At 36.9% G+C, this 23,181-nt stretch overlaps 1 protein-coding gene and 1 non-coding gene across 3 annotated transcripts in view; both read left to right on the forward strand.

Annotated features, from left to right (window-relative positions):
• The window catches only part of LOC117979372 (POTE ankyrin domain family member I), a 51,943-nt gene that overhangs the window by 4,217 nt on the left and 24,545 nt on the right, over positions 1-23,181 (forward strand). For both annotated transcript variants that reach the window (XM_055109396.1, XM_055109397.1), the window contains 8 exons: positions 1,658-1,772; positions 1,933-2,106; positions 4,914-5,020; positions 6,330-6,467; positions 8,932-9,002; positions 14,826-14,896; positions 16,282-16,326; positions 17,364-17,530. In XM_055109396.1, coding sequence (XP_054965371.1) covers positions 1,658-1,772; positions 1,933-2,106; positions 4,914-5,020; positions 6,330-6,467; positions 8,932-9,002; positions 14,826-14,896; positions 16,282-16,326; positions 17,364-17,530 — 888 coding nt within the window. The remainder of the gene's footprint in view (positions 1-1,657; positions 1,773-1,932; positions 2,107-4,913; positions 5,021-6,329; positions 6,468-8,931; positions 9,003-14,825; positions 14,897-16,281; positions 16,327-17,363; positions 17,531-23,181) is intronic.
• Positions 7,702-7,808, forward strand: LOC117979520 (U6 spliceosomal RNA). Its single transcript, XR_004670400.1, has one exon. It is a non-coding gene; the product is annotated as a U6 spliceosomal RNA (small nuclear RNA).

The following is a 23,181-nucleotide window of genomic DNA, read 5'->3' on the forward strand; positions in this document are numbered from 1 at the left end:
GGCAGGCATATTCTACTATCTCTCAGGATCCTTCCGTCTTTGAAAACTACATGTTTTCCTTCTGGGCTTGAGCAAGCTGAGAGATTTAAAATTGGGGCATTAGGACTTAATCTCAATTGAAGCTTTTCCTCCGTCCTTTCAAACAAAAGCATTTCTGGAGGTAGAAAATAGTAATAGATAACCTTTAACTGCCCTTTTGAAAATTTATGTCTTGGGGAAAAGACTGTTTTAGTTGTTTTAAGAACTAAAATGTGGTACATAAACAGCATGGAATAATATGCAGCCATAAAAGAAGGAACGAGAGCATGTCCTTTGCAGGGACATGGATGGTGTTGAAAGCCATTATCCTTAGCAAACTAACATAGGAAGAGAAAACCAAATACAGCACGTTCTCAATTACAGGTGGGAGCTAAATGATGAGAACACACAGATACCTAGAGGGAAGGAACACACACTGGGGCCTATCAGAGGGTGGAGGGTGGGAAGAGGGAAAGAAGCAGGAAATAGAACGAACAGGTACTGGGCTTAACACCTGGGTAATGAAATAATCTGTACAACCAACACCCTTGGTGCACATTTACCTATGTAACAAACCTGCACATCCGGCACATGTATCCCTGAATGTAAAAGTTGAAAAAAGCTCCACAAATAGTTTCATAAATCCATTTTAAAAAAAGAAAATTTATAACAGTCTTAAATCCTAATATGAATGATTGGAAATATCTGATGTACATACATTGTATAAATCTAAGTATTGACAAAAATGAGCCCATGCTATTCATTTGAATTCCAAGTTTTCTTTGACTTAAAGTTTATTGAAAACCAAAGTAAGAATTGGTTTATTTTAGAAATTTGTTTTTGTTTTCACCTCTGCTCTCTTATTCCATAGTTCTTTTAGGAACTAAAATTTATCTAAATGCTGGTCATCTGACTGGAACCGCCCCAGACCTGTTGTAACATATTCTACTTAATGTAAGGCACCAGGGATTGTATGATGCCCCATTATTTTATGTCTCAATAAGAGAATTATTTAAATGCCACCAATTATAGTAAATCATGAATTGTAAGTGGTATTTCAGTGGAGACAACATGGAGACAATGATCATCTTAGAATCACTAAAATACAATGTTAGCTGTAATATTTAAAACGCTCCTGAAAGTGTAGGTATAATTGTATCATCTCACTTAATTCAAATGTTGTCTTTAGTGGTATCAGTAAAAATTAAAATATCTAACAATTATTGAGCTGTTATTTGTGTTAGGAACTATTCTATATCTTTTGTGCAGAGTCTCATTTAAGCATTACAGTGGTTTCCCGTAAGAAAGCTACTATTTTCATTCCTATTTTATTGATGAGGAAACTGAGACCCCAAAAGGCTAAGCAACAGCCAGGAAGTGACAGAGCTTCAAGTAGGATTCCAGCCCAAGTTGAATGTCATCCAAGGGCTATGCTCTTTGTATTCATATAGGATGCTCTTTCATTAATACAGCGAGTAAAGAGAGATAATAAATAGTGTGTTTTTTTCATGGGAAAGTTAAATGTTTGTTTTGAAGGCAGAGTAATAGCAGGCTATTCAGTGTTTGCAATTACATGAATCATTGCTATGGCTGTAGCTAGTGCACTACAATTTCCTAAAAAGTCTTCTCACTCTCATAGGACTGCTCTACATCTGGCCTCTGCCAATGGGAATTCAGAAGTAGTAAAACTCCTGCTGGACAGACAATGTCAACTTAATGTCCTTGACAACAAAAAGAGGACAGCTCTGACAAAGGTATGCAGTAGCCGACTATATCAGCATGAGGTGGGTTTGATTTCAATACATAGCATAAAAATGAATTTTCTCCTTTAAATATAACTTAGGTGGTGAAAGCTGTGGAATGTTATTTTGAATTCCTAGGATTTGTAATTTGTTTTTGGTCTAATACTGACAGGCCGTACAATGCCAGGAAGATGAATGTGCGTTAATGTTGCTGGAACATGGCACTGATCCAAATATTCCAGATGAGTATGGAAATACCACTCTACACTACGCTATCTACAATGAAGATAAATTAATGGCCAAAGCACTGCTCTTATACGGTGCTGATATCGAATCAAAAAACAAGGTATAGATCTACCAATTTTATCTTCAAAATACTGAAAAGCATTCATTTTTAACACTGACCTGTGTAAGGGCCAGTCTTCCATATTTGGAAGCTCAAGCATAACCTGAATGAAAATATTTTGAAATGACCTAATTATCTAAGACTTCATTTTAAATATTGTTACTTGCAAAGAAGCATTAGAGGGTACAGTTTTTTTTTTAATGCGCTTCTGGTGAATAATTTTTTAGAAAGCACTGAATTTGTAGAAGGTAATACTTACTATTTTTCAATTTTTCCCTCCTAGGATTTTTTTCCCCTAATGAATGTAAAATGGCAAAATTTGCCCTGAAATAGGTTTTACATGAAAACTCCAAGAAAACTTAAATATGTTTCAATGAATAGAGATCCTGCTCCTTTGGCAAGTTCCTAAGAAACAGTAATAGATACGAGGTGATGCGCCTGTCAGTGGCAAGGCTTAAGATATTTCTGATTGCTCATGAGGCAGAAGTGGAAAGCGGAAAAGAGAGCAATCAGAAATATCAAGGCCAATTTGGAAATCAGGTAATAGAGGGAAAAGACCACGAAGAGGTTGTGTGTGTGTGTGTGTGTTGTTGTTGTTGTTGATTGATTTGTTTCCTTTGCATGGTGAGACAAGGTTCTCTTCAATTTTAGAGAATGACAGTTTTCAGTTTGGGAGAGGGAGTTAGTGGGTTGTAAACTGAATAGAGATCAATTTTAGGAGGCCTCTGAGGAACCAGATTGGCAGTGAATAGGTGGTAATGTAAGGGGAAACCCTTGAGCAGAGGGAATATCAAGTAATTAACTGACTTAGTATCCTATTCTGGTAGAAATGGCCAATTAGAGTCTCAGCTCTGCTTTCAAATCTAGAGTGTCTGGATGGGAAGGTGGAAGATAAATAAGTAACAAGATCAAGTTGGATTTTGAGTTGACTAGACCCTGTTCTCTTACCGGGGAAAATCATGTGGTATTTTCAGCAAATGGGTCTCTCTCCTACTCCTTACTCTTTTTGGCCAAATCTTCAAATGAGAAAGGGAATTGATCATATGGGTGAGAAATGAGACTGAAGTAATTGTCTGTTGCACTAGCTTTCAGCTAGAATTGTGCATCCCAGTAACCTGAGGAAAATGTTTAAATAATCAACAAGTCTAGGCTTTTTCTGAATATTTTGATACAGTAAGTCTAATAAAGCCTGGATATGTATATTTGAAAATGTTTCCTTGAAGCCAGGCATGGTGGTGCGTGGCTGTAGTCCCAGCTGCTAGGGAGGCTGAGGTGGGAGGATTGCTTGAGCTCAGGAGTTTGAGTCTAGCCTGGTCAACATAATGAGACCCTGTCTCTAACAGCAACAACAACAACAACAACAACAACAACAACGACAACAACAACAACAATTTTCTCAAAATCTGGATACACTCCTGTTTAAGAACCACCCAATACATAAATGTAATATGTAAATTCTTATGTCTCAGAAACTTAAGGTATCTCTAGAAGAGTTGGAGTTGGATATGTGCTGATTTCTTTAAATCTTTCCAATAACATTAATCTGACCTTTTTTTTTTTGAGATGGGGTCTCACTCTGTTTCCCAGGCTGGAATGCAGTGGTGTGATCACAGCTCACTGCAGCCTCGACCTCTCCAAGCTCAGATGGTCCTCCAACCTCAGTTTTTTTTTTATTTTTTTATTTTTCAGTAGAGATGAGGTTTTTGCCATGTTTCTCAGGCTGGTCTTGAACTCCTGGGCTCAAGCGATTCACCCACCTCAGCCTCCCCATATGCTAGGATTACAGGTGTGAGCCACCATTCCTGACCTAGTCTGACTTTTATCTCTGTGGTTGAGACATTAAAATGAATATTATTGGTAGTATGTATCAGCTTACAGAATAATACCTTTTCCTTCCTACCATCAGTTATTCACTGCCATTCAGAAGGTCTTTAGAAATTTGCTGTGAGTAGTCTTTCAATAAGTAGAGGATGGCCTTCTCAGGATTTTGTGTCTCTTTGTTCAGTCATTCAAGTACTTAGGTCAGTAAATCGTTAAGAGCAGAGTTTTCTCAATTAGAATTGTAGCAAATTCTAAACCATTTTTTGTCAATTGACGCTGTATTATGGACTATCCAGTGTGTCTCTTAAGTATGTAGAGCTTTGGCATAATCAGCATGGCAGTTTTAAACACTAAAAACCATGGAGTTATTAAGAATACAGATAGGAATTCTGTTAATTTAGTTTCAGTAGTCCTATGAACTGATGATTTAGTTAACAATCTGGGAAAATTAAATACAAATAGATTTTAAATAAATAAATGTTGGAAAATTTTTTCAAATGGGCAGTATGAGTTTTAATAGCAATTTTTGTTGCATGTTGGAGGTTGAACTTTTGGTAAAACATGAAACTAAAGAAATATTTTACATGCAGATTCTTGCTTTATACACAATTTATCTTAGGGTTGAGGATATAGAGACAAAAGATACAGCCCCTGCCCTCAAGAAGCTTTTTGTTTAGATGGGAAAAATATTATCATCCAATAACACCATGCCAAATGCTGGTTTAGAAGCAAAGAGCCTTGGAAGCAGTAAATGTTTCAAGTGAGTTTTTGAGATGATTAGAGGTACTGTGGTGAGGCAGAGAAGGGGTGTTTCCAAGGGAAGGAGCAGCATGTGGGAAAGCACAGAAGAGTGAGAAGGAAGCGACTACATTTTATTTACTTTCTATGCGTGTAAGTCCATAAGATCTTATATAAAGTTTCCACTTCAGTTGAGGAATATGTACTTTTTTGAATTACATACGTTTTTGCTTTATATTGTTTTACAGCATGGCTTCACACCACTGTTACTTGGTGTACATGAGCAAAAACAGCAAGTCGTGAAATTTTTAATCAAGAAAAAAGCGAATTTAAATGCACTGGATAGATATGGAAGGTATAGTTCTTTCTTTTAATCTGCGTGTTCTAGATGGATAGCAGTCACTCAAGTCATAAATATTAAATTAATAAGATTAATGTATACTTACTGGGATATAGTGATCAGTATCAACACAAATCATGTAGAAAAACAATTACTTGGACTGGGCAACATAAAAAACAGTTTTAATAGGATTTGTCTTCTCATTATATTGACTGATGTTATTTGTTATGTGACATTTTTGGTTACATGATCTTATGTTAGCTAAAGGGATTTCATATTAATTTAATGAAGTTTGAACTTTAACTTTTAGTTTACTTTATGACTCAGTATTGAACTTCTTAACCCTTTCTAATAGTTTTTAAGCTCTGTGTCTTACATGCTTTTCCACTAAATATGCTGTATTAAACATAAATAGGGGTTGAAAATCCTTTTGTCTTTTCAATGACTCTGCTTTAAGTTGCTTTCTTTGAAGAATATTAGTGTTAGCTTATCCCTACATGACAATTAATTGCTGTTCCCACATACTGTGGGTTCAACAGCTTTTTTCCTTTTGTTTTCCAGTGTATTTTGATGTTTTTATTTTTAATTGGTATGGAGAGAGGGAGTGAAGATAGTTTTAAGTGGATACACTTTTCATTTAATGAAGACAAGCTGTAGGTGGGTGATAAAGAGAAAAGAGCTAGGCTTTGGATTCACACAAGACTGGGTTTAATTAGTAACTTTCTTACTTGCTAGGTGTGTGACCTTGGGGACGTTATTTACCACCAAATATGTTGTCATATATGAAAAGTAGGAGAATATGTCCTTCAAAGTTGGCTGTGCATAAGTAAGAAAGATAAATGTGGCATTTAATTCAGTGCCTAGCACATGGTTATTGGCACCATTAACTGAAACTCCTATGACTACTATTCTTACCATTATTATTACTGCTTTGAGCATGCAGAGAGCTCGTATTTCTCTTACCCCCTAGCTGATTTTCTATTACAGCATGTCAGTCTAGGGAAGCTGTGACAAAATATTCACTTAAATCTTTGTCCACTTCAGATAAGTGGCCCTAACATTGTTTCTTGCCCATCAAAGGACTTTAAATTAGTAGCTTCTGCTATGCAATACCCCACTGAGATAAGAGGGTTTTTTTTGATCCCTTCCTTTTAACCTTGGTGGCATTTTACAAAGATGAACACTTGAGCACTCAAGATGCTTATGTCTTTTATTGCATGTAAATGTTTGATTCTGCACGGACAGGCAAGGTGTTAAATTGGTAAAGTATATCAAATTAGCTTTAAAAATAACTTTATTACAGTTCCTATCTCTGTCATTTTAGGACTGCTCTCATACTTGCTGTATGTTGTGGATCAGCAAGTATAGTCAGCCTTCTACTTGAGCAAAATATTGATGTATCTTCTCGAGATCTATCTGGACAGACGACCAGAGACTATGCTGTTTCTGGTCATCATACTGTGTAAGTGTTTACACTAAAAGGCTAGTTAATGCTAAATTGAGGTTTAAAATAATTATAACAGTTGCGTGTTACATATCAGGTGAGATGTCATAGTTTGGTTCAGGTAGTTTTAGAGTGGCAGTGAATTTAGTCCCCTGCATCAGCTAGAAATCAGACAAAAAGCAAGACAAGTTAGAAGTACCAATGGGTGCAGGATTCTTTATCTCAGGACTTTTAAGACCTTTATCCTTAGAGATCCCAGCATTGTTCATTTGATCCAAGTGTAACACTTATGCATGGGATAAAAAATAGTGTCACATCTTTGTGATTAGTTTTTTGGGTCTTGAAATATCCAGTGTAGTGCAAAGTCTTGTACAGTCTTCTGGGCACTATGTCCTACATACTCCTTGAATTTTTCAGGAACCGAAGGAGTTCACTAAATCCAAGGAAGACAGTCCCTTTTATCAAGTCAGAAGGAGGAGGGAAAAAAAAGGACATTGCAATCATTCTGTTGTTTCCATTGATTCTGTTGCTGCATTGTTGCCACTCAAACTGGTCCTGCTGCCTTAAGATGAATCGGTAGATTCAGATCCCTGAAGTCTTCATGGCAATTCATACAGTGACTTGGAAGTTACGTTTTTTAGTTCCCATACCTATGCTTATATGCTCAGCCATTGTTCCCAGAGCACCAGCCCCCTGCTCTGGCCGCTGGGCATCTTGACTTTATCCGCACACAAAGTGAACAAATTGACCCTTCCCCCCGTATTCAGAACCTAATGTGGAACCCACATCTTAGCCAAGAATTAGCTGAGACCTTCATGGCAAGAGATCCTTTGAGGCTGTTGTTGGTCTTTTCTCTAGCAGATATTAGGTGGGCTTGTTCTAAAGGGTCAGAGGGGTTCAAATAATGTGGCAGAAAGAGATCAGTGTTTGTTTCCTCTTTGCTACCAGATCTGTACTGTGAGGCACCTTTATATCCTGTATAGAACCTTGGGCAGTAGAAAGTCCCATATGAACCTTCCCCTGAGCAGTGGCTCCCAGCTGTGGTTGGCCCCTTGAGTGATCTGATTTACATGATAATGAAAATTGTCCAAGCTACTTCCATCTCTAGCTCAAGATTTTAAAATACTTTCAAATTCTAGCTCATAGGAAGCCATTGAAGAGAATTCTCAGAATCTCAAGTAGGTTAGTTGGACTTAACAGAGCCAAGCCTTGTCCATGACTCATCACTAGGCATGTGTAAAAGTAGGGCTTTGTGCTTGCTTTGGTGGCACATATCCTAAAATTGGAACAATACGGGGAAAGTTAGCATGGCTTCTGCATAAGGAGGCAGCACAAATCTTTGAAGCATTCCATATTTTGTGCAGTCACTGGAAGGTCATTTGACTATTTGCTGACTAGCTCTAAGGAAACAGTGTGAATCAAAGCAAAATGGGTGCCACCAAAATATTGAAATTGTGATTTGTGCTGCAAAAATAGTCATGTAAGATGGCCTATGAGATGACTTAGACCTGAATAACATGTTCGGTGCAAAATATATTGTTAGTATGTATGTCAAAAATGACAGAATGTCAGCTTGCTACTTCTCCGTGGAAACTAAAAAAAAATAAAAGTAGACTTTTGGTCTCCCATGTCAGCTGGAATTGAACATCAATATAAAGCATTATCCTAACAGACATCTACTGGCTGAGAGTTTGAGTCTGTAGAGAAGGATCGTTGGTCCAAGTCAGGTCTTAACATCCATTGGTTTTTCTACCCTTGGCGTGATTGATCAACTCCGTAACAGTGGACAATCACATTATCTACTTTAATGAGATATTTATGAATAAATTTAGTTATAAACTATGACATAGTTGAGATGCCCTGAATTATAAGCCATAAAGAGTAGGACAACTAAGAAGCAAAATTAGGACTTAATAACATTTTCTGAAAACTACAACGTTTGCATATTAGAACCTATGAACAAAATACGCATTGGGTTTTATTTGGGATTCCAAGATAATTTTAGTCATAAAGTTTAGGAACAGATTATTCCATTGCTTTACTATTTCTCTGAGCATTTAAAAAATGTTATCTCGTTAAATCTTTATAACAACCTAGTGAAATAAGGCAGCAAAGTCCTCACTTTGTTGAAGAAGACATTGAGCCTAAGAGAAGCAAGTTGTCCAAGAACAAATAGCTGTTCATTATGGAGCTAGGACTTATGCAGAGTTGGGACACTTTCTAGTATGTCATGCTAATGCTAGCTAATTTACTGGGTCACAGTGCCCTTGATTTATGAGTATTTCACCTTACATTTTTTTCTTCTTTAATTAGAAGCTTAAAGAGAAGTTTGTAGAATGTACTCATAAGTGGATGGGATAATACTATTAAGTTCTGATATTCTGATATTGTTTGAAATACTCTTAATAATTCTACATTTGGTAAGTATTTTTTTATATCAGTATTAAAATAGTAATTTGGTTTATTACATTTTTATACATAGAATTTGCCAGTTACTTTCTGACTACAAAGAAAAACAGATGCTAAAAATCTCTTCTGAAAACAGCAATCCAGGTAAGACTTGTGATAGTGAATTACTTTAGTCAGTTGTCCCCAACCTTTTTGACACCAGGGACCGGTTTTGTGGAAGACAATTTTTCCATGGGCTGGGGGAAGGTGGGGATGGTTTCAGGATTATTCAATCATGTTACATTTATTGTGCTACTTTATATTATTATCACATTGTAATATATAATGAAATAATTATACAACTTACCATAATGTAGAATCCGTGGAAGCTCTGAACTTATTTTTCTGCAACTGGATGGTCTCATCTGGGGGCAAAGTGAGACAGTGACAGATCATCAGGCATTAGATTCTCATAGGAAGCACACAACCTAGATCCCTCAGATGGGCAGTTCACAACAGGGTTCATGCTCCAATGAGTATCTAATGCTATCACTGATCTGACTGGAGGCAGAGTACAGGCGGTAATATGAGCCATAGGGAGTGGCTGTAAATACAGATGAAGCTTCCCTGGCTTGCCTGCTGCTCACCTCCTCCTGTGTGGTGTGGTTCATAATAGTCCATGGACTGGTATGAGTGTGTGGCCTGGGAGTTGAGGACCCCTGCTCTGCGTGGTCCTACCATAGATAAAAAAGTAAAAGTAAGGAATTTTTGATCACAAAAGAACACTGAAGCACAAGTCATGTTACATATGCTTGTCCCAATAAGGTCTCACTATTATTGACTTCATTCCTCCTCATTTGAAGTTGGAAAGAGATATATTTACTTTGTTGGAACAAGATGTGTTCTTCTACCTGCTGGTTAATTGTCATCATAACAGTAATTTTGTTAGAACAAGATGCTCTGCTACCATTTGCCAAAAGATTGTCATAATAAATATACAAATTGCCCAACTCTAGGCTCAGCAGATTATAATAAAAGCAGAAAAATGTTTCACACTAACAAAAATGCTAGTATGCTACCTGGTTGTGGACACCTAATACATTATATAGTCCAAACTGTATGAGGACACCTTTAATTTAGCCATCTATTTATCAAAGAGCTTTTGTAAGTTAGGTTTTATAAGTTGCAGGAGACAAAGATGGAATAGATGTAGTTTTGATCTTTAAGGTGCTCATAATAGAGCTGTCTCCATTTCATTTCTGTGCTTTTTCAACAGAATTTACAAAGAAAACATTTCTATTTATGTTTTCATTTGTCCACTTAACATATAACTATCAAATGTCTTTTAGATAGTAACCATTTTTCTAATGCTATAGACCACAAACAATTAAAAATACAGACAGGAGCTTTTTGTTATCATTGTCATTTTCATTATTTTACTACTTTATTCAGTGCTTACTGTGTGCTAGATGCCCACTGGAAGCTTATAATTATGATTTATTATATATTGATTATGTGCCAGACATATGTGATGAGGAATGAAAGTTTTGGAAAAAAGTAGGTATGATTTAAGGTAAGCATGCAGAGAGAGAAGAATTTTTCTAGGTAAAGAAGCAGAAGAAGAATGTTTGGCAGAAGGAACATGCAGCGAGGTCGTGTGTTTGCCAGAAGGAACATCTAATGAGATTGCCTGTTTGGGAGGAAGAGCAGCAAGTGCAAAAGAGAAGATGCTTGAGTGAACATGGCACGGTTTCTGAGCAGTTCACTTTTGCTAGTACCAAAAGTGTGTGACACGAGAGGTTGGGAATGAGGTGAATACTTAGCTAAGGCAAGTTTATGATAGACTTTTTAATACTATAGAAATGAGTAGGTCTTATCCTGTGTGCCATGGGAAATTTACTGGGTAGAATGCTTTGGACTGTAAATACTAGATGAACAGTGGCTAAAACAGTAGGAACCAGAGTTGTTTTGGTTGTTCATTGATATCCTAGGATCCCACTTTTCCCTCTTTCAGCTGTGCTGTTGACAGTGTTTTATTCACGTCTCCTTTCATGGTTGGCTAACCCGCAGCAGCTCCAAACATCTTGTTCTCACAACACAACATCGCAAGGGCTGCTTTTCTTCACATGTGTCTTTTAAACAAGGAGAAAACTTAGAAGCATGCAAGGGGCTTCCTGTAACATTTCACTGGCTGGGTCACACCACATGCTCATTCCCAAACCAGGCACTGGGAAGGTAAATACCTGATTAGCTTAGAATCAACATTTCTGTTTCTGAGGCTGAGGAGGGGGATTGGGATAATAAATATCCCAATAGACTTGGATTTCTTCTTCAAGAAAGAATAAGGAATGGCTATTGATAGGGAGCCAACAATGTGTGCTGCAGGGGCTCATTGGAGAAATTTGAGCAGGGGAGTCACAAGATTAAATTTGAGTATTAAGGCATTCTGGTTATGGTGTAAAACGGGTTAGCAAGCTTTTTCTGTAAATGGCCAGGTGGGCAATATTTTAGACTATGTGGTCTCTGTCATATCTACTTAACCCTGCTGTTGTCTGCTGTTATAGTGTGAAAGCCACCATGATTATATGTAAGCAAACAGGCATGACTGAGCTCCTATAAAACTTTATTTACAAAACCATAATGCAGATTGGATTTGGCCTGTGGCCTATAGTTTGCTGGGATTGATGGAAGGTTCTTTACCATGTAAAGAAACCAGGAGACAAAGGAAGTTTTTGCAGTAGTCAGCTATAGTTTCCTTGTCATACATCCTTGGAGTAGCATCAATGTATTACAAGGTTTTCACCCGTCCTTAGTGAAATACATAAAGTTAGGAATCTCAACTACTTGTTTAATATGTTGGCCTTTGTTTTTTTGGTGTTATGCTTTTTTCATTTGTTTTGCTTAATTTTTTTCATGTAAGAAATAACATTAATAGTTGGCAGGCTTTTTTTTTTTTTAAATAAAAGCCATTTTGTAAATGTTTGTGTTCCCAGTGGCAATGGGAATATAAAGCAGAGGCAGAAGAGAGGTATCGTCAATATGATTTAGTGATAATTGAATGAGAAAGGCTTGGGGGACAGAGAGAAATGTCAGATAATTTACAGGTTTCCAGGTTGTACAGTAGTATTTTACCTGGATGTGAGGACGAAGGAGGAAATTTTCTGGTGAATACAGAAGAGCAAAGAGCAGCAGGTCAGCAGGAATGACTAATGTTTTTCTATGCACGTTTAATGGAAAATTCATGTAGGATATTTTGAGTAGGTAATTGGATAACCAGCATTTATAACTCGCATCCTACTATTTTGACTCTCACTAATAAGACTTGTCAAAGATCCAAGAATCTGAAAGTTGATGATAAATGTCCATGTGTATCACCATCAATGATCAAAAGTTAGCATCCACAGACATAGAATGGGACAGATGAACTTAATGGATAAAGATGAATATCGGAGTTGTTCCTTTTAGGGAATGATACTCTCCATGACCTGTGTGAGTCACAGCTGCCAGAAAAGAAAGAGGAAGGAGCGTATGAAGGCAGCACAGCAAATTCGGTCCTAGAGTGCCCTGCTTGGCTTCATGTCATAGTTCTGACTTCTAAGAAATCATTTTCGGCAAAATACACTTTGATTTTTTCCCCGCTTGCAGCCCGCAACCAAACAGAATCCCTTTAGCAGGGCATTTTTGTGTTCTTCCTTTAAACAAAGCAATATATAAATAACAAAATGAAAAAAGAGAAAGAGTGTTTTTTGTATAGGCTAGTATTTAACATAAACTTGAGAGTGAGTACCAGGATTATAGTTAGAATTTACGGACTGGGTAGGAAGACTGGATAGAAATCTAAAGATTGCTGACTGAAACACAATGTGGTTTCTTTGCTTTATTGTCACAGCTCTGAATTCACAATTATTAGTTAAATTCATAGGCACTATAACTTTAGAAAGCACCTTCCCAAACCAAGTATTAAGTGATTTATTATAATTTCTCTGACTTCTTATAGAATTGACTTTCCTAGTGTTCATGAGAATTATTGAGAATTTGCTACACAGTATAATCTCAGCTGTGTCCACATGAGCTATCTGTCACCTTGTCTTAATGAATAATGGTTCACTAGGAATACTGGTTTTGGCATTTAAAGTGATCTATATCTAAATGCAGATAGGATCAGGGACCACTCTTGAACATTAATGTCCAGGCATCTTAAAATTACACATAAGGCTTTCATAATCTGACTTCTGCCCCACTCTCCATCTTTAGGCCTTTTCCCTGTGTGCCCTTTCTCTGGCATTACCGAGCTGCTGGCAATGCCCTACTCACTCATCCTTCTATTGTAGGCAAATACTTTCACTCTTTGAGGACTCGCTCCCGCTCTTACTGCTGCGTGGCATGCTGTCACCCTTTCCTGCCCTCTACCCCTTTTAATCTGGCTAGTCTCAATATTTAAGTCTCTGCTTGGGCATGTGTTCTAGAAAAGCCATCCCTGACATGCTTTATTTTAATTCTTTTTAAACCCTAATGCCTAGCATGTATTTAGCAGGACTCAATAAGAAATTTCTGAGTAAAATGTGAGTAAGATGATGCGCAAGACTGTCCTCTGCAGTCTTGGAGCAGATGGGACAGACATGTGGAGGAATAATGTACAGTTCAGGTGGTAAAGATGCAGTAGAAAAATCAGTGAAGTACTAAGCCTCAAGGAAGGAGGTACCTGTTTATCTGGGGAAAGACATGCAGAATCAAGGAAGATGTTCTCATAGAATTGTTTTAAAAGATAAAAATAAGGACAAGTGTGGTGGCTCACACCTCTAATCCCAGCATTTTGGGAGGCTGGAGCAGGCAGATCACAAGGTCAAAATATCAGGACCATCATGGCCAATGGTGAAACCCCATCTCTACTAAAAACATGAAAATTAGCTGGGCATGATGGTACATGCCTGTAATCCCAGCTTCTCCGGAGACTGAGACAGAAGAATCGCTTGAACCAGGGAGTGTCAGAGGTTGCAGTGAGCTGAGATTGTGCCACTGCACTCCAGCCTGGTGACAGAGCAAGACCCTGGCTCAAAAAAAAAAAAAAGAAAAAAGAAAAATGACAATAAATATGTCAGAATAGTGGAGGGAAACATTTTAGATATTGGGAAGACATTGTACACTAATAACGGTGTCAGTAGTAATTTTTGAAATCATTTGTAAGGTACTATTGTTGCAGAAAACAGGAGGCAGGAGAGACCAAGTGGGTGAAACAGGAGGATTTCATTTAGGTTTGCACCAGCTCAGCGGATTTGCATCCGAAAGCTGAGCCCTGAACAAAGACAGGGCTTGGCTTATGTAGGCAAGCTTACAGAAGCAGAACAAAGGCAGTTAATCACATAGTGACAGTTTTGCAACCTCAGCATAGCTTATGACCTTGCAGCTGCATTGAAGGACAACAGGAACTTGCAAATAATATACATTTGTAAAAACAGCTCTGAGTGAATGCTGAGGGGAAGGGGAGACAGTAAAGGATTTTGTTTTCTTAACCTTGCTCTGGGATGTCTGGAGCCCATACCTGTGGGCTCTGGCTTCTCAGGCAGGGTCACCACGACCTTTCCTGGGCCCTGCTTGTTACTATCCTTAGAGTCAGAGGAGCTAAGTGCAGGAAAACTTGTTTCTCTTTAAAACTACATTTCCTTTTTTTACATTTACTGCTTCACTATTAGGAAGTGGAGAACAACATACTGTGTTACCTTATATGCTTCTACTGTATTTTAAAGTTGTGTTTCTGGTGGTTTTGTTCATTTATGTTGGGTGGATGAATTTGTGAGTGAATGACATCAGGTGTCTCCCCAAGTGGTTTGTTGAAGTTTGGGAGAATTATTTCCTAAATAACTATTTCATGAAAAACTAAACACTCAATTTATGAAATAAAATGTTGTCTTAAATCGATTTTTATAAAGGCAATAGTTTTTAACTGTTCTAAGTGGTTCATTTTAACTGAATATATGGATTTCTCAACAGAACAAGACTTAAAGCTGACATCAGAGGAAGAGTCACAAAGGTTCAAAGGCAGTGAAAATAGCCAGCCAGAGGCATGGAAAATTTTAAATTTAAATTTTTGATTTAATGTTGTTTTCTTTGCTTTAATAATATTAGATAGTCCAAATGAAATTACCTTTCAGACTAGGTTTTGAGAATCAATAGATTTTTTAAAGAATTTTTAAATAGATTGTTAAAATTTATTTTAATAAATTCAGTAATCTCATTAACAGAAGAATGGATTCTAATTTAACATTTGATATTTAACTTAAAAAACATAACCACTATAAAATTTAAAATACTCTTATAATATTTTTATTTAAAATACTCTCATCTGCCTTTTTGATTAGCTTATAGCTAATCTTTCCTTTTGGAATAGAGACAAAAACAAATTTCAGAACTTTGTTATTTTATTTTTACAACACCCGAACATGATGAAGAAGGTACATCAATTATTGGATTATGTTATTAAGCAATAGAATTATGAACAATGTAACTCTGATGGTCCCTGAGCTGGATTCATGGTTAAGGAGTAATCATGGCCAGTGATTGAAAATCTGCAGTTTTATATTGTCAGTCACTGATACCAAGGTTAAAAATATATTCTGCCTTGTGGTCTCTCGTTGACCTCAGCGTTTCTGTTCAGGGAGGGAACCAGGTCATAAAAGCAACACAGCTGCCTATTACAAGAATCATATCTTGCAGAATGGAACCTTTGGTGTTAGTGCACAAACACAATAACATTCTAATTTATTTCAGTTGCAGAAAATTAGTACATATTATTAAAAAATCTTTATCCACTGTAATTAGTACACATTAGAATATATTAGAACTGGACTTAAGCAGATAATCTGGATACATAACACTATCATATGACAGTATATAATCTCAATTAAAATTTGAGAATTTGCATCTCTTTCTGTTTGGTGTTGATTTCATCTCCTAATAATTTAAATGGTGCCTACAATCCAGTTAGGAATGTTTTAGAAAAGCACTTCAGTGCACTGTAGGGGCTCACTAGTTAGGGTTTCATGAGGTAAACTCTTTTCAAGTGAGGAAGGTTTTGGAACACTACAAATCATCTGCTGACTCATTTTTGGTAGATTTAACACATAACAAATTAAGTTTAGTCCAAACAAATGGTGACCAAGTTAAGTTTGCTGGTTCACGTTTTTTTTCTTCCTTGGGCTAAGGTGAATTATTTTTCACATGTTAGTCAGAAGCCAGTAATGTGGCAGTAGCTAAACATAGATTAAAAAGTTAATTCTTAATTTTAATTATTATTTATTTAACAGTTATATTTTAATTTTATTTTCTAATTTTTCATCGTCCATACTTGATTAGTTAAGAATAAAATTTTTTTAAAACATGCACTCCAAAAGAGGAGACATCACAGAAACACAACAAGCAAATTAACCTTCTGTTTTTGCCTCTGCAGAAAATGTCTCAAGAACCAGAAATAAATAAGGATGGTGATAGAGAGGTATACCTTCATATTCAAATGTTTCTGTTGAATTAGATTTTTACATTATGTTGTTTAACAAAATGTAGTAAGTGTAGGCATACATGATCCTATCATGTAAGTAGCATAAATCATCAGTGAAAAAGTTAATATTTAACTCAGAAAGAATTCTGTACATTGAGTTTTCAAGAGATACAAACCCTAGAGATATTCTTTGATTATTATGGAACAATCCTGAATGGTGCTATAAAATGCTAGGTAATGCCACTTTAGGAGCTTTGGACCAATCATTTTATCTTTCTTGGTTTTAGTCTGATTATCAATAGATAATGTGCCTAAAGTAGATAGCTTCTTATTCTGTGTATCTTCCAGCTAGAAAATTGTATGGCTATTCAATGTGAAATTTGGGGAGCATCTCATTTTCTGGAATTCCATGCTTGCACGTCAGCAGTTTCACTCTGCTTCTTGTGTTGTGGCAAACTTTGGCTCCCATTTTCAGTGAGCACCATCATGTTTTTGATATCCCAGCAACCAAATGAAAAAAGAATGCTCAAAGGCAGTGGGGGAGAAGAATATCTTAGCGCAGAAAAGGGCAAACTTCCTTTCTATTCCTGAAGCCGCACAGTGTGTCATCCTCTAAATCTGACTGTTTAATGTAAAATCTAGGTGGTAAAGATGGAAGAGGACACATTTTGCATCTTTGTCTTTTTATTTGTGTGTTCCCATGAGTAAAATGGGGTAAATACATACATAAGATTCTGAAGAGTGATTGAGAATAAAAGCACAAAACGAAGGAGGGCCCTTTTTGAATTTTGGAAAATTCCGTTTCATTCATTGAAACAGAAATGAAGCAAACTTTACAAAAATTTCTGTGATATATTAATGAGATGATAATTACATCTTAAAGTTATATGGTAATATTTCTATATATAGGATCAAATTTGTGTGAAATATTTTTAATGACTAAAATAATGACAAACTGAGTCAATTGATAGAATCAATTAAAAAGGTTCTTTTTATTCAATAAAGTGATAACTATCCTTAATATCCCACTCAAGGTTGAAGAAGAAATGAAGAAGCATGAAAGTAATAATGTGGGATTACTAGAAAACCTGACTAATGGTGTCACTGCTGGCAATGGTGATGATGGATTAATTCCTCAAAGGAATAGCAGAACACCTGAAAATCAGCAATTTCCTGACAACGAAAGTGAAGAGTATCACAGGTAAGCCTATGGCAACATTGAACAGGAGATAACTATGTGCTGTCAAACTAATCCTAATTTGGGCTAATATTCATGATGAACAAATTTTATAGTTTTACTAGGATATTCAGCCTTGCCTGTTAATCAGAAAAATGAAAATCAGCGAACAATGAGTTACCATTTTTCTAGTCATTAATTTATTTGAAAAATAACCAGTATTGGCAAAGGTGAGGGAAAAGGCATTTTCTTTTCTTTTTAGTGAACTTTTCTTTTAGTTTCAGGGTACATGTGCAGGGTTATTATATAGGTAAAGTGTATCATGGAGATTTGGACTGCAGATTATTTCATCAGCCACATAATAAGCAAAACACCAAAAGTTAGTTTTTTGGTCGTCTCCCTCCTGCGACGCTCCACCTTCAAGTAGACCCTGGTGCCTGTTAGTCTCCTCTTTGTGTCCATGAGTTCTCATTATTTAGTTCCCACTAATGAGTAAGAACATGTGGCATTTGGTTTTCTGTTCCTGCATTAGTTTGCTTAGGATAATGGCCTCCAGCTCCATCTGTGTTGCTGCAAAAGAAATGGTTTCATTGTAAAAGACATTTCATACACTGCTGGTAAATACATTTTGAACATTAATTTAGTAGCATATTCACAAACACATGTATAACAATAAGGATATATAATATATGTAAAGGATATTTGTGTAGATTTGTTACATATATACTTATGTATAAGGACATTTATTACAGCATTATTATATCAAAAAGATGGATCCTTATCAATAGGAAATTATCATTATCAAAAGTAAATCATTACCAATAGGAAATAGCTCAATTTTCATACCCAGAAATTAATGTAGTATGCAACCATTTTTTACAAGTGAGGTTAGATCTAGAGTATACTGATTATTTCACAACTAAAGTGTATTTAAAGCATTAGTGATGACATCTTAAGAGTTCTTGTTAAAATTCTTGTAATATTTCCTGTGTTGCAAATGGAAGCTACATGCTACATTGACGCTGTACCTTGTTAGCAACAAGATTGCTAGTTATTAAATTTTTATTGTCAGTGCCTGAGTGCTGAAATATTGGACCCTCAATCTGAATATTGCCAAGGGATTGTACATGGGGATCTGTATTTAATATAAACATTGCAGTATATTGGGTAAAACTTTTATTAAAATATATCAAAGGAACTTTCATCTGCTAAACCAGGAGTTGGCCAGCTTTTTCTGCAAAGAGCCAGTTAGTAAATATTTTAGGCTTTGTGGACTATATAAATTAATTTATTTTTGAGACAGGGTCTCACTCTGTTTCCCAGGCTGGAGTGCAGTTGTGTGATCATGGCTCACTGCAGTCTTGACTTTCTGAGCTCTAGTGATCCTCCCACCTCAGCCTCTCTACTAGTTGGGACCACAGGTGTGCAACATCACACCCAGCTAATTGACACTATGGACTGTAAAGTGAATAAGCATGGCTGTGTTCCAAAATACTTGACTTACAAAAACAGGCAGTGGGCTGGATTTGGCCCCAGGTGCTAATTTGCTGACCCTTGTGCTAAAAGGAAGGTGCTGCAAGTGAAGTGACTCTTATTTGTAAAAGTGCCCTGCATGTGTGAAATTATCCTTCCTTTGAGAAAAGGATATATTTCAGTATTCACCTCACCCTATTTTTCCACAGTGACTTCATATAATTTTAAAAATTTCATTTATAAAATAAGATTATTGTCTGCATTTCTCCCACTTTATTCCTGTTAATAGAACCCAGTATTTTGCTGTGATCAATTACTTTGTATATTTGATGAGTATCAGTTGTCCTAGAATTGGCTGATTTTATCAAGCAAGAAATACTGTCCTTGAAACTTTTAGTATTTCTTGGTCATTATGCATAAGCATGAATAAAATGATAATCAGCTTATGTGTAATCTAGAAATGTTCAAGGCGACTTTTAGTTCTATAGTTTTAAGAATTTAATACCTCAGTCTGGCATTTTTAATGCCACATGTGTATAATTTTTATAACCTTTAAAATATATAATTGTTATATAAAATTTGAAAACTACACCTGTTATATAAAACTTGAAACTATTTGTCTATTACTTTTCCATGACTGTGGAAGAAAATTACAACATTCTCAGTCATGACTCCTAAGCATGATGTCCTTAAAAGAACTGTCCACACTCACGAACTCAAATTTTCTTTTCATTCACTCTTAATCTCACACCGGCGTCTTCAATTTCAGCAGTCCTCCAACATTGTTTTTCCTCAAGATTATCACAATTTTTTTCTGTAAATTATGCATTTTTTGTTACACCTCATTTTATTTAATCTGTCAGCAATATTTGAGCCAGTGGAGGGCGTCTCCTCCCTAATGGCGTCTTCAGTTGGCTTTCAGGACCTCACTCCCTCAAGCTTTTCCTCCTGCATTTCTAGGCCATTCATCGTGGTCTGTTTTGCTTGCTCCTCCTCATCTTTCTCCTTTTGGACATTGTTGTTTCCCAGGGCTCAGTCCTCAATCTTCTTTCTCCTGACTTTTTCTTTTTCTTTTTTTGAGACGGAGTTTGACTCTGTCCCCCAGGCTGGAGTTCAGTGGTGTGATCTCAGCTCACTACAACTTCTGCCTCTTGGGTTTAAGTGATTCTCCTGCCTCAGCCTCCTGAGTAGCTGGCATTACAGCTGTGTGCCACCATGCCTGGCTAATTTTTGTATTTTTAGTAGAGACAGCATTTCCCCATGTTGGCCAGCCTGGTCTCAAACTCCTGACCTCAGGTGATCTGTCTGCCTTGGCCTCACAAAGTGTTGGGATTACAGGTGTGAGCCACTGCACCCGGCCCCTTGTGACTTTTTCTATTGTGTATATGCTAGTGATTTTCAAATGTATGTCTCCAGCTCAGATCTCTCTCCTCAATTCCAGATTTCTATATCAGCCTGCCTACTTGACGTCTCTATTTGGTTAGTTATTGGGTATCACACACTTGTCAGATCCAAAATTGGGCTACTGATGTCCTTCCTGAAATCTACACCTCATGTAGTCTTTCCTACTTTGGTTAAGGGCAACTCTTCCAATTGCTCTGCCAAAAATGTCAGTGTCATTCTTGACTCATCTGTCCCTCTGACACCTCATATCTAATCTTTCAGTAAATCTTGTCAGGTCTACCTGAAGAATATGTCCAGAAGCCAGTCATATCTTGTACATCTGAGCCACTGTCATCTGCAGTCTAGATGAGTGTCATAGACTGGGAATTGATCGTCCTGGCTTTTAAAAACTTCCCTTTTCATCAATTCTTAACTCAGTGGATGTATTTAAAACATAAGTCAAATTGTGTCATTCCTCTGCCCCAGCACTTCTGATTGCCTCCTTTTCACTCTGAGTATGGGTCAAAGTTCCTCCTGATTATCTCCCTTGCTCTGCTTCAGCCACACTGAATTCTTGCCATCCCATATCTACCCCTAGTGCTTAAAGACTCCAGACACACCTCTGTGCTTGGCAGTTCCCTGTGTCTGGGATGCTTTTTCCCCAGATATCCTCCTAGCTTACTCTTTCCATTCCTTCAGTTCTTTATTTAAAACCACCTTTCTAAGAAGAAGAAAAGGGTAAAAAGAAACACATTAAGGAACATCCACTTTCTGAGGAAGAACCGTGTACTACCCAGATGCATCATGCTTAAGATGCAATTGGGAGCATACAAGGAATGCTCTCTAAGGTAATCAAGGCAAGGTTCAATGAAACAAAGTGTTTATCATCTCTGACTTCAAACCTATTTGTATCTTGACATCAACGCTGTTAACCTTATGTCATCGTTTCTTAGAGTCTTTGATATACAAATAAAAGGTTTTTTGTATTAGAAAAAAAAAACCCTTTCTCAGCAGGGACTCTTCTGGCCATCTCAACTTTCCCACCACCCTCCCCATCAAACACATAAACATTTCATTTTCCTGCTTTAGTTTTTCTCCTCTAACATACCATATATTTTGCCTTATCTGTCTGTTGTTATTGTGTGTTTTTCTCACTGTCATGAATAGGGTTTTTATTTTTCACTACCATACCTTCATTGCTTAGAAAAAGGCTTAGCATATTGGATGTAGCTACCTAATAAATACTTATTAAATAAGTGAATGGAGTTTATCCTGTGTATATTGTTTGATTGATTCTCACTTTAAAAATGTTTGACGTGGATCGGGCATGGTGGCTCACACCTGTAATCACAGCACTTTGGGAGGCCGAGGCAGGCGGATCACGAGGTCAGGAGATGGAGACCAGTGAAACCCCGTCTCTACTAAAAATACAAAAAAATTAACCGGGTGTGGCAGCATGCGCCTGTAGTCCCAGCTGCTATGGAGGCTGAGGCAGGAGAATGGCATGAACCCGGGAGGCGGAGCTTGCAGTGAGCCGAGATCATGCCACTGCACTCCAGCCTGGGTGACAGAGCAAGACTCCGTCTCAAAAAAAAAAAAAAAAAGTTTGACATGGTTCTTTCTAACGGTTTTGCCTGGTAATTGTCTGCATTTTAAAAATCGTTTTGGCTATAATAAGCTACATTCTTTATATTAATTTTTTTATTTAGGGAGAAAAGCCCAATATTGTGGTTATTCACTATTTATTCTTTAATAGTAATCATAATTGCAATTACGGTAAACTGAGTCAGAGGACTTGCAAACTTTACTATTTTATTTTATTTTATTTTATTTTAATTTTTTGAGATGGAGTCTCGCTGTATCGCCCAGGCTGGAGTGCAGTGGCGCGATCTCAGTTCATTGCAACGTGGGTTCATGCATTTCTCCTGCCTCAGCCTCCCAAGGAGCTGGCCCTTGCATAAGGCGGCCACACAAATTTTTGAAGCATTCTATATTTTGCGCAGTCACTGGAAGGTCATTTGACTGTTTGCTGAGTAGCTTTAAGGAAATGGTGTGAATCAAAGCAGAATGGGTGCCACAAAAACATTGAAATTGTGATTTGTGCAATAAAAATAGTCATGTAAGGTGGGCTGTGAGATGACACCGGAGCCAAATAACGTGTGGGGTGTTGTGTACAAAATATATTGTTAGTATGTATGTTAAAAATTAGAGAATGCCAACTTACAACTTCTTCGTGGAACCTAAAAAAAAATAAAAGTAGGGTTTTCGTCTCCCATGTCAGCTGGAGATGAACATGTATATAAAGCATCATCGTAACAAACATCTGGCTGAGAGTTTGAGTCTGTAGAGAAGGATCGATGGTCCAAGTCAGGTCTTAACATCCGTTGGTTTTTCTGCCCTTGGGGTGATTGATCAACTCCGTAATAGTGGACAATCACATTATCTACTTTAATGAGATATTTATGAAAAAATTTAGTTACAAACTATGACATAGTTGAGATGCCCTGAATTATAAGCCATAAAGAGTAGGACAACTAAGAAGCAAAATTAGGACTTAATAACATTTCCTGAAAACTACAACATTTGCATATTAGAACCTATGAACAAAATTCGCACTGGGTTTTATTTGGGATTCCAAGATAATTTCAGTCATAAAGTTTAGGAATAAATTATTCCATTGTTTTACTATTTCTTTGAGCATTTAAAAAAATGTTATCTTGTTAAATCATTATAACAACCCAGTAAAATAAGGCAGCATAGTCCTCACTTTGTAGAAGAAGACATTAAGCCTAAGAGAAGCAGCTTGTTCAAGAGCAAAT

This window comes from Pan paniscus, chromosome 13 (genome assembly GCF_029289425.2).
Source record: "Pan paniscus chromosome 13, NHGRI_mPanPan1-v2.0_pri, whole genome shotgun sequence".
Taxonomy (NCBI): domain Eukaryota; kingdom Metazoa; phylum Chordata; class Mammalia; order Primates; family Hominidae; genus Pan; species Pan paniscus.